Source organism: Malus domestica, chromosome 15, assembly GCF_042453785.1.
Source record: "Malus domestica chromosome 15, GDT2T_hap1".
Lineage (NCBI taxonomy): Eukaryota > Viridiplantae > Streptophyta > Magnoliopsida > Rosales > Rosaceae > Malus > Malus domestica.
Genome location: NC_091675.1, coordinates 42,851,716 through 42,868,735, shown reverse-complemented (window position 1 = coordinate 42,868,735; position 17,020 = coordinate 42,851,716). Strand labels below are relative to the sequence as shown.

The following is a 17,020-nucleotide window of genomic DNA, read 5'->3' as shown; positions in this document are numbered from 1 at the left end:
TCAATAAATAAGCTTTGCTTCATTTCAACGTATTGTGTTAAATACACCACAACATTCTTCACTAAGTTCTTTGAATTTTTTTTTGTTGAAGCTTGTATGTTGAAGCTTTGTGAGTGAAGCATGTAGATTGAGGTAGTGTTCCCTTCATTTCCCAAGTGAGGAAAACTTCTCGGTTAGAAACTTGAAAAATCCAAGTCACTGAGTGGTCGTGAGACTTCCGTGTATCAAGGTGCAATAGCATATGGTGGGAGCCCCCCAAGTCACCAGTCGAGGGAATTGACGAAGGAAGTGCCTTGCTAGTAGCCAAGCTTCTAAAGTAACAAAACTTCACCATTTTCCTTTCTAAGTGGTAGCCCAAAACTCCTCCTTCATATATATTTGTTATGAAAGTTGTTAGGCCCAAAGAAGAGGAGGCCTAGGCAAATTTTTTTATTTATTTTTTCGAATTTCTGAATTTCCGAATTTTCGAATTTCTGAAAGAAAAAAAAAAATATATATATATATATATATATATTTTAAGCTTTGTAGGTGAAGCTTTGGTGTTGAAGCTTTGTAGGTGAAGCTTTGAGATTGAAGCTTTGTTGGGTACTATGAATTGATTTTGCTTCACACTATCTTGATCAAGAGTGTGTGAAGCTTTTGTAGGTGAAGCTTTTGAGTTGAAGCTTTGTAGGTTTGAAGCTTTTGTAGATGAAGCTTTTTTGTTGAAGCTTTGTAGGTTTGAAGCTTTTGTAGGTGAAGCTTTGGAGTTGAAGCTTTGTAGGTGAAGCTTTGGAGTTGAAGCTTTGGAGTTGAAGCTTTTGTTGGGTACCATGAATTGATTTTGCTTCACACTATCTTGATCAAGATAGTGTAAAGCTTTTGAGAATTTGTAGTTGTCCTCCATTGATGAAGCTTTGTTGAATTTCCTAATTTCCTTTTTTTTTTTTTTTGGGAAACTAGAAATTTGAAAATGTGGGAGAGACAACATATACAAATTTTGCTTCCACACTGTTAAGCAAGAGATTGTGATGCAAGCCACACCTTGTAGTAGTCGAAGGTTTGGATGAACCATATAAATTGAATTTGCTTCGAACAGTCTTGATCAAGAGTGCGTGAAGCTTTCTACGAGTTTTAGTTGCCCTTCATTGATGAAGCTTTTGTTGGCACCATAAATTAGTTTTGCTTCACATTGTCTTGATCAAGAGTGTGTGAAGTTTTTGAGAATTTTGGTTGAACTTCTTTGATGAAGCTCTTGTTGGCACCATAAATTGGTTTTGCTTCACACTGTCTTGATCAAGAGTGTGTGAAGCTTTTGAGAATTGTGGTTGAACTCATTTGATAAAGCTCTTGTTGGCACCATAAATTGGTTTTGCTTCACACTTTCTTGATCAAGAATGTGTGAAGCTTTTGAGAATTGTGGTTGCCCTTCATTGATGAAGCTCTTGTTGGCACCATAAAGTGGTTTTGCTTCACACTATCTTGATCAAGAGTGTGTGAAGCTTTTGAGAATTGTGGTTGCCCTCCATTGATAAAGCTCTTGTTGGCACCATAAATTGGTTTTGCTTCACACTGCCTTAATCAAGAGTGTGTGAAGCTTTCTACGAGTTGTAGTGTTTGCATTATTACAAAGGAGAAATGTCTGAAGCAAATGAAAAATGTCTGAAGCAAATGCAATAAGACTTTGTTGGTGACTATAACTCTTTTTGGGCATAAGTGCTCCCCTAGTTGAGTTGTAAAACTTGAGGGTTTTTTGTTATTTGTGAATGCTAGGAGCTCACATGTACAAGTTAGACCACTCGTTTTCTAGTAGGTGGAATGAATGGTGAGTTTCTTTCATCACTTGGTTGATGGTATGAAGGTGAGTTCCTTCATCACCTTTCATCACATTTCATCACCTGGTTGGTGGTACGAAGATGAGTTCCTTCTTCACCTGGTTAGTAGCATGAGTGGAAAGTTGCCAAATGATATTAGAGTACGGGTTGTACATTTCATCACCTGGTTGGTGGCATAAAAAAGAGTACAGGTTGTACATTTCATCACCTGGTTGGTGGCACGAATATGAGTTCCTTCTTCACCTGGTTGGTGGCGTGAGTGGCAAGTTGCCAAATGATATTAGAGTACGGGTTGTACATTTCATCACTTGGTTGGTGACATGAAAGAGAGTACGGGTTGTACATTTCATCACCTGGTTGGTGGCATGAAGATGAGTTCCTTCTTCACATTTCATCACCTGGTTGGTGAGAATAAGGGTAAGGTGTCGAGGCACATTGTAGCAAGTGTTGAAGACACAAAGTATGTTGAACCCTTTTGAAGCACAGTTGACTTATGTATGGATGTGTTGGAATGTATGATGTTTATGTATGAATGTGTTGGAATGTATGATGTTTATGTATGAATGTGTTGGAATGTATGATGTTTATGTTGATTGATATGAGTGATGCTTATGAATGTTTTGCTATGCATGAAAGGATCCATGCTTTTGATATGTGAACCATGTTGGTTGTAACACTTAGTATCACATACTTTATGTCAAAGTACGCATGTTGAAGCTCTAAGTTGGAATATAAGGGTAGGTCATCGTAGACCAAGTGTTCTAGTGCTAGGAACGCAAAAGACTCCTAAGAAATTGTCTGAATTCCCTCTTCTTTAAATATTTGCCGAATGGCTTGTGTGACAAAAGATCTCAAACGGTTGACAGTCAAAACATTTCGAATGTGTATGCCTTCTTATAATAGTATTTCATTCAGTACCTAGTCCTCCATTTTGAAAGAGTGAGGCTTGGCCCTATAGTCATAATAGTCGACGGTACGTTCACCCCTGGTTGTCTTAATACGAACTTTTATCCCTTTTCTTGTAATGGGCTTGCTGAGAGTAAAAATCTTTCCTCTTACCAAGAGACAGATACGTTTAGTGACTTAACGAGTAGCTAAATGAGGCAGGAGATGATGCAATAGGTGTCTGAATGGCCAATATCTCCTCACTTGGTAGAACTTGACTTCCACTTCCCACTTGTTGATAGGGGTTAACCATATGGGGGTTCCCTTGGTATGTCATTGTTTTGGCAAAGGCGTGGTTGTAAGCATGTGCCATCACCTCAGAGTAAGTCTTCCAAGTGTTTGCATTGATCATGTACTTGAAGAAACAATCACGTAGGCCTACCGTGAAGGCCTTGAGGGCGGTCTTATCATCTGTCTCAGCGCAGCGAGAATACTCATGGCTGAAGCGACCGACATACTCTCGTAGTGACTCGTCCAACTTCTGGCGAATAGTGTACAAGTCATCTGCAAAATGCAAGCGATCGGTCTGGAAGATGTGTTGAGAGACAAACAGTTTCCTCAATTCCTCAAATGAGTCTACTGTCTTAGGAGGAAGATGGCAATACCAGTTCAGAGCTCCGCCAGAGAGGGTGGAAGGGAAGAGAAGACATCGTTCTTCGTCGGTATGCATCCAATGTGCCATGGTGGACTCAAAGAGGTTAAGGTGTTCAATTGGGTCCTCCATTCCAGTATAGAGTTGTAAACCAAGTTTTTGTTTTGTCTTCGCTTGAACGGGGGTGTCGAGGATCTTTCTTGTGAGAGGGCCAGGCCTGGGTTGGTTCCAATCAGGTATCTCGGCCTGACGTTCGACCTTCAACTTGTTTACTTCCTCAAGGAGCTGTAGAACAAGGGGGTCCTGAGTGGAATCATGTACCACTAGAATTTTCTTTTGTAAGTCTCCATCGCCTCTTAGAAGTAGGAAAGTTTGAGCAAGGGGGTGTGGTTTTTTCTTAGACTCGTCGTATTGACTTCTAGGGCGAGTCTGTCGGAATACCTCAGAGTCCCCTGTACCTTCATGTTCCTTTAGGACCTGTCGTTCCTTCCCTAGATTGGCAGCTAGCCTGGGTCGTGGGAGGGGACCAAGTCTTTCAAAAACCCTTGGGTCATTGATCTTCGAGCATATGTGGAGGGGATTCTCTCGATGTTACTTTAGGAAGTCTCGGCAGTCACGATAAACGGCTTTCGATCATTCCAACCCTTATGCAATAAGGTATCTTCCTCCACTTCTTCTGCTTCGGATCGAAGCATCTGGGTTGAGAGAAGTCTCATGTTGATCAATGTTTTGATGATTAACTCGCTCCTCATCAGGGATACCCATGTCGAAAGGAGGTGACCCTTCGTGTTAGGGGGCACCCAGATGATGGTTGATGTCCACAGGGGCAATGAGCTCGCGTGTTTGAGTACGCCTAGTTTTGTGGAGCGTCTCAAAGAGCTTCTCATACTGTTCCTGGAGGACCTCATTTTTCATTGTTATCTTGTTGTTCTGAGCTTCTTGCTCATCGACTTTAGCTTGAAGAGCAACCCTCTTTCCTTCCTTCTTTCGTTGCTTCGCACTAGGTGCAAGAGGGGTGTCATTCTGTGTGTTGTGGCTTCCTTCGCTTCCCATGTTGGAGAGGAATGCCTGGTTAAAAGAGAGTGTACGAATTGTGGAAACCAGCTCGGCAAAGCTGAAAAGAGTGGGAATAAGTGTCGTTCCCACAGACGGTGCCAAATGTTGATGCCCAAAATCAGTGAGAACTTTGGTACAACAGAAAGTGTTAAGTTTGTGACCTTCGCTAGATTGCTCCGGTCATTAGTATGGATAAGTATGTAAATGAATAGAGATAGGGAAGCAAACACAAGATGTACATGGTTCACCCAGATTGGCTACATCCATGGAGTAGAGGAGTTCTCATTAATTATGAAGGGTTTACACAAGTACATAGGTTCAAGCTCTCCTTTAGTGAGTACTAGTGAATGATTTAGTACAAATGACATTAGGCCATATTGTGGGAGAATGATCTCCTTTTATAGAAGAGTTTCTAGCTTTGTTCTGACATTGACACGTGTCGTGTTATGATTGGCTTCTTATGTTGACACGTGTCGCGCTGTGATTGGCTTCTGATGTTGACACGTGTTGCATTGTGCTTTTCTGGGTCCTTGATGGTATAACATTGACCTGTGCTCAGTAGTTTCGGGATTGTTCAAGTATAGTACAAACAAAGTACAATAAGTAGATTTCTAAGTTTAAAAGAATTAATTTTTATGGAACTAATACATTAGAATAAGAGAAGATTATTACGTCTGTATTCCGACTAGCTAGGTGTAAAAGTTCAAGAGAGATTAAGATGTTTTCCGATCGGTCTCTCAAGTCGTTTCTGCTTTGTTGTGCTCTCCTTCTGCCAAATACATAAAAGATAAGTTCGATCGACTATGTTTCGCACAGTTCTAAAGGCACATTAACATATATTGCCTTCTAACCTAATCAGTTTTGATTGGCTAAAGCTACGTAGCATATCCCCTCGTCCGCTCTTCAACCAAATTAATTAGGTAAGCTGTTTTCACATAGGAATAAAGTTGATGGCTATCAGAAGTAAACCAGGTTCATGGAAGGAAAACAAAAAGGAAATGGAATAATGATAGAGAGAGAAGTACTTTTAAGATCAATAGCTGACGGTTGGTTATTGTATGGCAGAAATTATATCGTACATGCGCGACTTGACGCAGGGCTAGTTATTGTATGGATACAATCATGCTTATATATATATTAAGTGGAACGAAAGAAAAGTAGATGTCATCAATTACTTGTTCGATCTACCAAGAATGAAAAGTGAGTTGTTTTCCATCATATAAAACACCATGCGATTGGCTTTAATTCGCGACCAAGTAATCACCATTATGTAAACATTATTATACACAAGCTTTTGGTTCATGTTTATGACTCATCAAAGAGCATCTTTTGGACAGTTATAGGTCATGTCTACACAACTTATCCATAGTAGCACACTGGAAATGGTTTTAAAATTAAGGAAACTTTAAGGGTAAATTACACAGTATCCCCTCAGGTTTTGAGGTTTATTACAACCTCATACAACAACTTTAAAACATTTCACTTCCATACCTCAAGTACTATTTTATTTCAATATAATACATCCGTTAGATTTTCCATTCATTAATCCGTTAAATGCTGATGTGGTTGCCACATTTGTGCCACGTGGCTGCCAAATGTCTGCTATGTGGCAAATAAAATATTTTTTTAAAACCTGAATTTTCTCAAAAAAAAAAAAAAAAAAACCCAGATCTGCAAGAAGAAGAAGAATAGGGAGGAAGAAAGAAAAAGAAAAAAAAATTGTCCTCCCCCCCCCAGCGACCCAGAAGAAGAAGAAGAAGAAGAGGAAGAAGAAGAAGAAGAAGAAGAAGAAGAAGAGGGAGGAAGAAAAAAAATAAAAAACTTTGTCCCTAACCCCCCCCCCAACCCCAGCGACACAGAAGAGGAAGAAGAAGAAGAAGAAGAAGAAGAGAAAAAAAAAAAAAAAAAACTCTCCCCCCCTCCCCCGCGCGCCTAGCGACCCCCGCCCCCTGCGCGTCCCCTCCTCCCGTCGCCCCCCCCTCCGCGCGCCCAGCGACCCCTCCCCCCCAGCGCCCAACGTCTTCTTCTTGTTGCAGATCTAGGTTTCTATTTTTTTTTTTTTTTTTTTTTTTTTTTGCTTTTCTTCCTCCTTCTTCTTCTTCTTCTTCTTCTTCTTGCAGTGGGTTTCTATTTTTTTTTTCTTTTTCTTTCTTCCTCCCTCCTCTTCTTCTTCTTGCAGATGTCGGTTTCAAATTTTTTATTTTTTTTTTTGAGAAAATTCAGGTTTCTTAAAAAAAATTTAAAAATTATTTTATTTGCCACATGGCAGACATTTGGCAGCCACGTGGCATATATGTGGCAGCCACATCAGCATTTAACAGATCAATAGATGGAAAATCTAACGGATGTATTATATTGAAATAAAATAGTACTTGAGGTATGAAAGTGAAATGTTTTAAAGTTGTTGTATGGAATTGAAGTAGATCTCAAACCTGAGGTATGAAAATGTAATTTACCCAAACTTTAATTAAAAGAATTTCAACAAATTATTTTTTTTTAAGAGAAGTACGATATTCATTGCAATCAAATCAAAACACGGTCAAACTGAGGATAGTGTACATAATGAGATAAAACCTTGCCAGAGCTTTCAACCCGTTCAAAGAGAAAAGAGTGTCTCGCACGATGAAAATGACCTATCCTCAAATGACAATACATAACAAATTACGAACTATCTTTGAACAAAATATGTCTATGCAAGTCAGGGGGATCTTCAAACCACAAAAGTTATTGATTACCACCAATACCCACTCGAGCAAGATGGTGTGCTACCAAGTTACTTCCCCATTGCAAATCCTCCCTGCAAATCTTGTTGGATCCATGCTCTCCCTGCAAATCTTGTTGGTCTGAATTCTCCCTTATGATCCTGTATAACAACACCAAACCCTCCCTACAAATCTTGTTGGATCCATGCTCCATCAAAATTACATTTAACCTAACCAACATCAGGTTTTCTCCATTTATGTGGGGGACAGGTGGACTTCTTCACACATATTATGCCACTTCTGATACTCCTGCAACCAACCCTTTGTTCGGACCACTAGTTCCTGCGGCGACAATCAGGCCCCGCTCCAAACAACATCATTCCTATTCTTCCACAGGATCTATAGAGTCATCAAATAGAGTTCAAAAACCAAGGAAGGAGAGTGCACATCAATATTGGATAACCAATGAAGAAACTGTTGATTGCCTTTTTTCTCAAGCCTGAACCCCAAACCGAAAAGACAAACCGCCATCGCCATGCTACAATCCCGTAAAACATGTTCAATCGATTCACCGTGAGAACCACACACACCTCAACAAGTATCCATAGCCACTCGCTTCTTTGCAAGATTTGATTTTGTATGAAGAGTTTCCATGCATGCACGCCAGGCACATATTTTAACCTTCCCTAGAACATGCATTCCATAATTTCCTCCACAACTTGTCCCTTCTATTGTCAGGCGAAGAAGAAGAAACAATTGCGCCTTCCCTTTTAGAAGAGACAAGTGCCCGAGCCACATGGTAGGCACTCTGTACAGAGAACTTACCATTGCATTCATAATGCCAAATTCGACGATCCACAATCATCTATAAGTTTAAAGGAAGACTTCAAATTTGCTCCACTTCCTCCTGATAGAATGGTTCCTGTAGCAGCTCAATATGCCACTATCTTAGACCTGCAACGAAAAAATTATCCACTGTGGCGTCCACATCCCAGTACTCCGGCGATTGACTCAACATTCGAAAGTAAGAGTCTTTCGACAACTAATTATCTTGTCAAATTTTGATATTCTTCCCATCACCCACCTGCTAATGGTACCCTTTAAGAATCACTGGCCGTGCAGCCGCAATACTCTTCCAAACATATGAACCATTGGCATTGACTCGAGCATTAAGAAAGTCAGTGGTTGGGAAATATCGGACTTTGAAGACACAATAGGTAAAAGAATTAGATTGCGGAATAAAGCACCAAGCTTGTTTTGCCAACAAAGTAAGGTTGAAAACATAAAGATCTCTGAACCCCAAACCACCCTAGTGTTTAGGCTTACACAATTGGCACCAATTGAGCCAATGGATTTTTTGCTTACCCGGATCACCACTCCACTAGAATTTTGCAATCGTAGTGTTTAACTCTTCACAAAATGATTTGGGAAGAAGAAAGCATTGCATAGAATATATAGGCAATGCTTGTGCCATTGTTTTCACTAACAACTCTCGGCCCACGCAGCTCAAAAGACCAGCACACCAACTTTGTAGTTTCTTCCAAAGCTAATCTTTCATATACGAAAAAGTTTCCTTCATCGACTTTCTGATTAGCACTGGTAAACCCAAATACCTATCATGAAAGTCAACTTGCACACCTAAACAATCTGCAAGTAGTTGCTTGTCATAATTCATTAGACTAGTGCTAAAAGAGACACAACTCTTATCAAAATTCACTGCTTGACCCGATGCTACTTCATACACACGCAAAGTCTGCTTGATACTTTGGCACTCATGTAACGTACCCCTAGCGAAAAGAAAGCTATCATCTGCATTAAAAAAAAAAAAAAAAACAAATGATGAATACTCGGAGCTTGGCGACACACCTTGATACCCTACAAAACACCTTCACATTCTGCCTTCGTCGGGAGAGTCGATAGGCCCTTAACACACATAACAAATAAAAAACACTCATGGATCTTTATTTAATAAAAATGAAACAAATTAGACATGTACACAACTTTAGTTAACAATGAAGACAAAAAATAACAAAACATTAAAAAAATGGCAACTAACGCGCATAGCCACGTGAGCCCCCTACATCTGATACGTACATAAAATGCATAGGGTCACACGCAATCATCTTTCTCCTCTCTCCTCTCACTCATCCCCACTCTTGATATCTCATCTCACCTCTCACATATCCTCACTCTCTGTCTCTCATCTTACCTCTCACCTGTCCTCTCTTCATCTCCTCTCTCTAACTCTCTCCTCTCACCTCTCATACCCGTCCCACTCTCTCTCTCCTCTCTCCTCTCATCCATCCCCACACTCTCTCTCCCCTTTACCATCATTCCATGAACTAGTCATTTATTTATTGAGAAACAATCACTATTTTAAAAATATTGATTGAGAAATGGTCATTATTATTTCTAAAATATTTTTATTTATTGAGAAACAGTCATTATTTTAAAAATATTTATTAAGAAACAATCACTATTTGAGACTATTTTAAAATATTAATTGAAAAATAATCGCTAATTTTAAAATATTTATTGTTAGACAATCACTATTCCTAAAATATTTAATATTAAGAATCAGTTAACTTTATTAAGATTTTAAATAAACAATAATAAAGAGGATATAAATATAAATATAATGTGAGAAAGTAAAATGATTGGCCCACAAATTCTACCAAAAGTTGATCCACAGGTGGAGAGAGAAAGAAGAAGGAAACTGGGAATAACAAAAAAATGACATGAAAGATGTGTGTGTGTGTGTGTGTGAGAGAGAGAGAGAGTTGGGTGAAATAGGAAAGATGAAGGAATATGGGGAAAAATCACGTGATAGAGAAAATTAACAAACCATGTGAAAAAGGGCTCACGCGTCAGTATGCATGTGTTGTGTGGAATGTGGCATTTTTTTCTTTTTGTCCTAAAAATTAAATAAAATTGTTTAAATGTTTTTTGTTACAAATTAAAGTTTTGAAGCCCTTTTTATTATTTTTCCTTAAAACAAACTTATATTGTATTAGACAACTGAATGTGATGTATGACTTATACGCTATAGTTGATGTGGATAGTTTTATACATACATTTGGTGATAAAACTAATAATTGAACAATTTTAAGAGAAGTCTTGTATCTGTTGTGAACATACCTTTAGCACATGTGTGATTATGTAATCATTAGTAGATTGTATTTAGGATACTAGAAGATCCTTTCTCTTTAGATTGTATTACTTGTAAGGTAACAAATTCTCTTTGGTTTACTATAAATAAAGGCACAAGAATTGGGGAATAACACATAAAATTCCTCAAACCATTTTTCTCCATCTCTCTTTTCTCTTAATGTTGCACCCCACTATTCCCTCAGTTAAATATATGCCACAACAGGTTATTAACTCGCTCTTGACACTGTGCTACACATAATTCATTCATCTTCAGGGGAGTACTACGTTTTACTCTTATTTGATTAAATTTTATTTTTATTGAATTTATATATACTTTTATTGATTCAATTTACTTTTCTTATGTTGAACGTGATACAAGCTATAAAGATGGAAATCTAAAATACAGAAGAGGAACTCCTACAAAGCCATTCACAATATTCATCACGTAATCCAATTTCTTTTAAAACAACGATTTGTTGTATCTCGATATTTTTTTAGCCCTGATTGCATGAACCTTCACCATAATGCATGACCAAACTTTACATTTTACGAATTTTAGATTCTACATAAATTGTGTATACATTACAGTCAAAATATTGCTATTATGTGAATTGAATATGTGTAAGTAAGCAAGAAAAAGAAAGAAAGAAAAAAACCTAGAGCTCGAGTTGTGCCTAGAAACATGAAAAATATGTTTAACACTAAACCTGGCATTCGTGTCGTGTTTTCTATGTTCATGCCGCTTTCGTGTCATACCCGATATCTTAACGGGTTGTGTCGTGTAACACCCGTTAGAATAAACGGGTAAAATGACCCAACCCGAAATCGACATGATAATATTAATAGGTAATATGACCTGAAGGAAAATATATTTTAAACCAATAAATAATCAAATGAAAAACATAATACTAAATAAGTATATACATACCATATTGTCACATCCAAAACATAAAAAATGCATTTTTCTTTAAAGTATATTTTCGCTTACCTAAATTGATTGCTCTAGCCTTTTTCTTTGCAAGACTCGTATTTGTATTTTCTAGACTTTCACTTCCAAGATCTCATTCTATTCCCATTATAATCTCCACGGACTCCTCATCACTAAGGTTTACTGAACTTGAATCTCTAGCATCCATTGCTTCTGAAAAAAAAAATGGGTATAAATTAATTAATAGCTTAATTCATTAAGTAAAGTCTTTAATAGGTTTTCAATTAATGTAGAAGTGTTAAAAATATTGAAAAAATATATAAACGCTCGTAATGACAAGCTTTACAACTTTCATGAAGAGCTTAACTTCAAAATTCGCCACTATAATCTTATAAATCATAGATCAAAATTTAACCATTGATTATTGTTTACATTTACGCTTCATTGTTCTCATCAAATTTTGTTTTTTCATATTTTCTTTTTTGAAAACATGATCTATTAGAGGATCCAGGAAGATGAATGGTTTTGATTGTTGATATTATAATCAGCGTTTTACGGTTAGTGAAAATATTACTTGATGTTTATAAAGTTTCTACAAATATATGACATCGACTCATATTTCAATTAACCATAAATATCGAAACATGATATCAAAGACCTGTACCGTTCTTCTTCTTATATCCTCCAGATGATCATGTTTTCAAAAAAAAAAATTTTAAATGAAATTCAATAAGAAGATTAAAGCGTAAATGACAATCGACCGTTAAATATAAATTTAAGGTTTATCGATTATAGTTTTGGATTTCAAAGCTGATCCCTTTAATGAAAGTTGTAAAGTTTGTCACTATGAGTGATTGTATATTTTGTTTTACATTTTTTACACTTCTACAATAATTATTATTAATTTTATTAATTTTGCCTTCAAATAAAAACATTATTCATGAGGGTTTGGAGGATTTTAAAAATCTAAACGATAATGTAAGTGTAACCATTATCTACTCGTGGAGGAATAATGATGAATCACGATTGTTTATATATTCCTTGACATTGAGGATACATAAATGATCAACGCAGAAGTTGAACTTGCAAACTCGCTTATGCAAATGAGCACCATGCCGAATCTAGCCAGCTTCCCTTCGACCGGTGTTGGAGTTTTCATGGAACTTATCAACGATTTTACCCCACAAAACATTTCTATTTTGATTCGTGCCAACGTCACCATCTTCGCTAATAGAAATCCATGCCAAACATAAAGCAATATATTTGTCAAAGGTCCAATTACGACCTCTAACATGCTCTTTTGCCATCTTGAAAAATTTGGAAATGAGAAGAAATGGTAGACAGAAAAATTGGAAGAAAAGTGAGTTTTGTGTGGATGTTTGAACAAATACATAGGTATTTATAGAGTTTTTTGGTGAATTTTGAGTTAAATAATTTTTTTTAATTATTTTAGCCGTTGGATTTAAATTTGGACCATTAGATCTTTTTATCGTTATATTTGATTGTATTCAATCTAAGCCGTTGGATTCAAATATATAAATATAAAACTAAAAAAATAAAAAAATTGAACGTGGACCGTTGGAGTAACCAACGGCCTTTTTAAGTCCAACTGTTGGATCGAGAAAAGTAGCCGTTGGGCTATAGTACAGCTGACACGCGGGGGGACAACCCCACGTGGGTGGGCCTCGACTGGGAAGATGCCTGGTGCATGTAGCACGTTGGGCGACTAGGTTTTGGGGTTTGGTTTCACAACCCACTTTTCACTATCACCCGTGGGCCCCACTTCAATTTGTGGGTTAAAAACTGGCTGGTATTTGGCCTTTTTTAAGTTTTAGGTTTTAATTTTGGTTTAGGTCTTGGGTTGGGTTGGATTTAGGGGGGGAGGGAAAGTTTTGGTTTTAGCCCAGGGTTGGAGTGGGTCTTAGGCCAAGATTAGTGGTGGAGACCCCACCTACATGGGTGTGTCTCCCACTTGTCTGCAATAAAATTGAGCCAAACAACTCTTTTAGTTGATCAATGGCTCACATTCAAAGTGATGTTGGTTATCCAATGGTTCACATTTAATTTAGTTAATATTTTTGTTTTATATTTATAAATTTATTGAATCCAACGATTAGGATCGAATATGATCAAATCTAAAGGTAAAAAAAATGATCTAACGACCTAAATTTAAATTCAATAGTTAAAATAATTATAAAAAATTATTTAACTCAAAATTCATTCGAAAACTCTATAAATACCTATATAATTGTTGAAACATCCACACGAAACTCACTTTTCTCCTACAATTCTTCCAATTTTTCTTTCTACCATCTTCCAAAGCCATGTGTTTGCTCAAGTGTCATGTGTTTATACATCTCTATCATGTGTTTCATATTCTTCTATAGTGTTTCATGAGTTTTATATGTCAGTTTAGTGATTTTTCAATGTTTATCGGAGTTTAAATATTTTTAGGTTAAAATGTTCATAAAATTAATTTAGGATAGCCTACTTAATTTTTGTTTTTAAAAGTTAATTTTTTTTTAAAAAAAAACAGAAGCCTAAATTCATTCTTTAATAATCTGGTGCTAAAATTTTAGACCAGAAGGGTTGGAGCAAAAAACTGCTTCTAGGTTAAAACCTAAATTTTCTAGGCTAAAAATTTTAGATTTTATACCAAAGGTTAGAGATGGTCTGAGAGTAATTTCACCTGAAACTTTGTTTTGCGATATTTTACCACCTAAACTAAATTTTTGTGTCGTAATACCACCAATCGTCAAGACCATCAGGATATACTTTTAAAAAAGTCGTGTGCTACAAGTTTCCATTAAATTGTAACATGAACTTCCTTTTTGTGCTAGCTAGATTGCCACATGCGACTTTTTAAGTGCCATATTGCATCAAGGTTGAAGTCGTATTTGTAGAGCCAAAAATAATCATAAGGCGACACGTGGATTCTTAGGTAAAAAAGGACAAAAATACCCTTGAGGCATACTAGAATTCCTATGTGCGAGCAGCGGGCAATCATCCCTAAACCAAGTCAAAAGTGCCCAAAATAGGTAACAATTTAAAGCCTATTTCATCAAATCCTTTCTATAAGGTAATTCCTAAAACCTAATTTATTCTATATATTTTGTCTTCCATTATTTAGCTAATCAATTAGCTAAATGATATTTTTCCTTTCATATTCCCTAAAAATTGATTAATTAAGGGATTAATTACCTAATCAATGCCTTAATTATCAATTAAAACACCCATTCACACCTAAAACTACTAAGAGGCCGGCCACCTCCCTTTTCCTAACATTTTTCACCTTTCTCCATTTTATTACCCCATTTATACAAATAATCAATTTTGTAACTCCTAATTAAACCTAAATTAAACCCAAAAAACTCTAGCCACCTCCTATCCCTATAAATATACTCTCATTCTCACCAAAAAAGCCAATTCCAACACTTTGGCAAAAATCCCAAAATTCTCTAAACACTCTTTCTCTCTAAATTCTAACTTTGGCATCGGAGGTTCTTAGGCCAAAGCCCCCCCCCCATTCATCGTGGGCGCGCGAGGCTCTTGGCCTTAACCTAAGGTGTTAATTGTTTTGTAGGTGCAAAATTGTCCAAGATCAAGGAGGAAGAAATTTGCATCCACAAATTGGTGCTTTCATTGAGAGTTGAAATCCATACTCGTAGAAGACTCTCACACAAAAAGGTTTTTTCTTTATTTTCTAGTCCATTTGAATATTTTTCATACATTCTTATTATTAGAATTTTTTACTTGCAAAGGTTCTTTGATAAAACGTATAAGCAAAATATAATGGCTAGAAATTTAGAAAATTCCACAAGTGAAAATTCTAATGTTCAAGAAATGGGATTGCGGAGATCCGTGAGGCTAAATGCGACAATAAGTGGAGCAGCACCAGCACCACGAGTTTCCACCATGGGAACCACCACGGTGGCTACCTCGGTAGCCACCCGTGGCGAGGTCCATGGTGCCTTCACCACGGCTCGAGCCGTGCCATCCAAGGCTCACGGCACCAAGGCCACAGCCCAAGTCATGCCATCCAAGTTTGCACGGGCCCGGGCCCAAGCCTCGCATTCGCATGCATCACATACTAAGTAGCCTGCTCCCGCCAAGCAACCTGCTCTCGTGATCCAGCCTGCTCCCAACGAGCAACCTACTCCCGTAGTCCAGCCTGCTTCCGTCAAGCAGCCCACTCTCGTAGCCCAGGCTGCTTCCGTCGAGCAGCCCACTCCCGTGGCCCAGCCTGCTTCCGTCGAGCAGCCCACTCCCGTGGCCCAGCCTGCTTCTGCCAAGCAACCTGTTCTTTTGACCCAGCCTGCTCCTGACGAGCAGCCCACTCCCGTGGTCCAGCCTGTTTCCGTTGAGCAGCCCATTTCCGTGGCCCAGCCTACTCCTGCCAAGTAGCCTGCTCTTGTGACCCAGCCTGCTTCCGACAAGCAGCCCACTCCCATGGTCCAGCTTGCTTCCGTTGAGCAGCCTACTCCGGTGGCCCAGCCTGCTTCCGTCGAGCAGCCCACTCCCATGGCCCAGCCTACTCCTGCCAAGCAACCCACTATCACGACCCATCCTGCTCCAGTGGCTTTCCAAGCAGCCCAAGTCGGCCCAAGACTATCTCAACCATCCGGACCTACCATCGAGCCGGGGGCATTCTCACCATATTTTTTTACGGATTTGACATTTCCTAACTCAAATCTCGCGCCCAGAGTCTACCATCCTTCCACTGCCCAATGAGACGCATTCCTTCCAAGCTCTTCCAATCCAAATGGCGAACAACACTTGTCTCGACAAGTCATAGAGTTAACGAACGCCCTTGCACAACAGACAACCTTGGTGAATCAACTTTTGCAACGCATCGGGATCCAACGTGCCCCGGACGAGGTATCCCGAAGTAGGACAAAGGCAGACGGACCTTTCCAACAGCATCCCGGCAAGCAGCCACTCGACCAGCCACGAGCCGAACGTTTGGGCAGTGTACATTCCCGTCTTAGCGCGCGGATGAGCATGCACTTTCGACTAGGCCCACGCATGAGCATACATTCACAGTTGGGGTCATACTCCGATAGTCAACATGAGCAACCTTCCGGACAAATTGTCCATTCGTGGCTAAGCCCACAAGGAGCATCATTCACCTCACATCAAAGTAGGCAGCACGACGGACGGAGAGAAGCAGCCACTCAATCCAGCTCAAGTTCAACCAGCAGCCTGCGAAGAACTCGTTCGCATGCTAAGAACGCACCATATGCACTGCATCCGTGGCATAGACGAGCTAAACACATGGAAGAGCAGCCTAGACCAGCAAGTCATGGCTGGGGGCAGCCTAGAGCTCTGCTACCCCAACAAAGGAAAATTCAGGAAGTAGAAAGACTATTGACCAAGCGATTGCATGATTTCCAAAGCAGCGAGGTCACCGACGAGGCACTACGACGGAACATGACCAACATAAGCAGGTCACCCTTCACGGACGAGATCGAGCAGGCAGAGCCTCCACGCGAGTTCAGCATGCCACATTTCACATCTTTCAAAAGGGATGAAGACCCAGAGAGACACTTAAAGCGTTACCAAAGCGCAATGATCCTTTATCGAAACAACGATGATCTCATGTGCAAGATATTCGCCACCACTCTACAAGGCAAGGCACAAGATTGGTTCTACACCCTGCCGCCACAATCCATCTGGAATTTCTATGAACTTTATTTGGTTTTCACCAAAGAATATTCATCTTATCGCCCGATCAAAAAAAAGTCTGACCATTTGTTCGATGTCAAGAAGAACCCAAAGGAATCGCTTCGTGACTATGTGAGGAGGTTCAAAGTAGAGAAGGCAAAAATAGTCG

At 38.9% G+C, this 17,020-nt stretch overlaps 1 protein-coding gene across 1 annotated transcript; it reads right to left on the bottom strand.

Moving 5' to 3' along the window:
- Positions 1–15,270: 15,270 nt before the first annotated feature.
- Positions 15,271–15,753, bottom strand: LOC139191944 (glycine-rich protein 23-like). Its single transcript, XM_070812980.1, has one exon. The coding sequence runs from the start codon at positions 15,751–15,753 to the stop codon at positions 15,271–15,273; it is 483 nt and encodes a 160-aa protein (XP_070669081.1).
- Between the last annotated feature and the right edge of the window lie 1,267 nt (positions 15,754–17,020).

Excerpts from the sequence above, each read along its gene's own strand:
- LOC139191944 (XM_070812980.1), bottom strand. The coding sequence starts at position 15,753 with ATGGGTCGTGATAGTGGGTTGCTTGGCAGGAGTAGGCTGGGCCATGGG.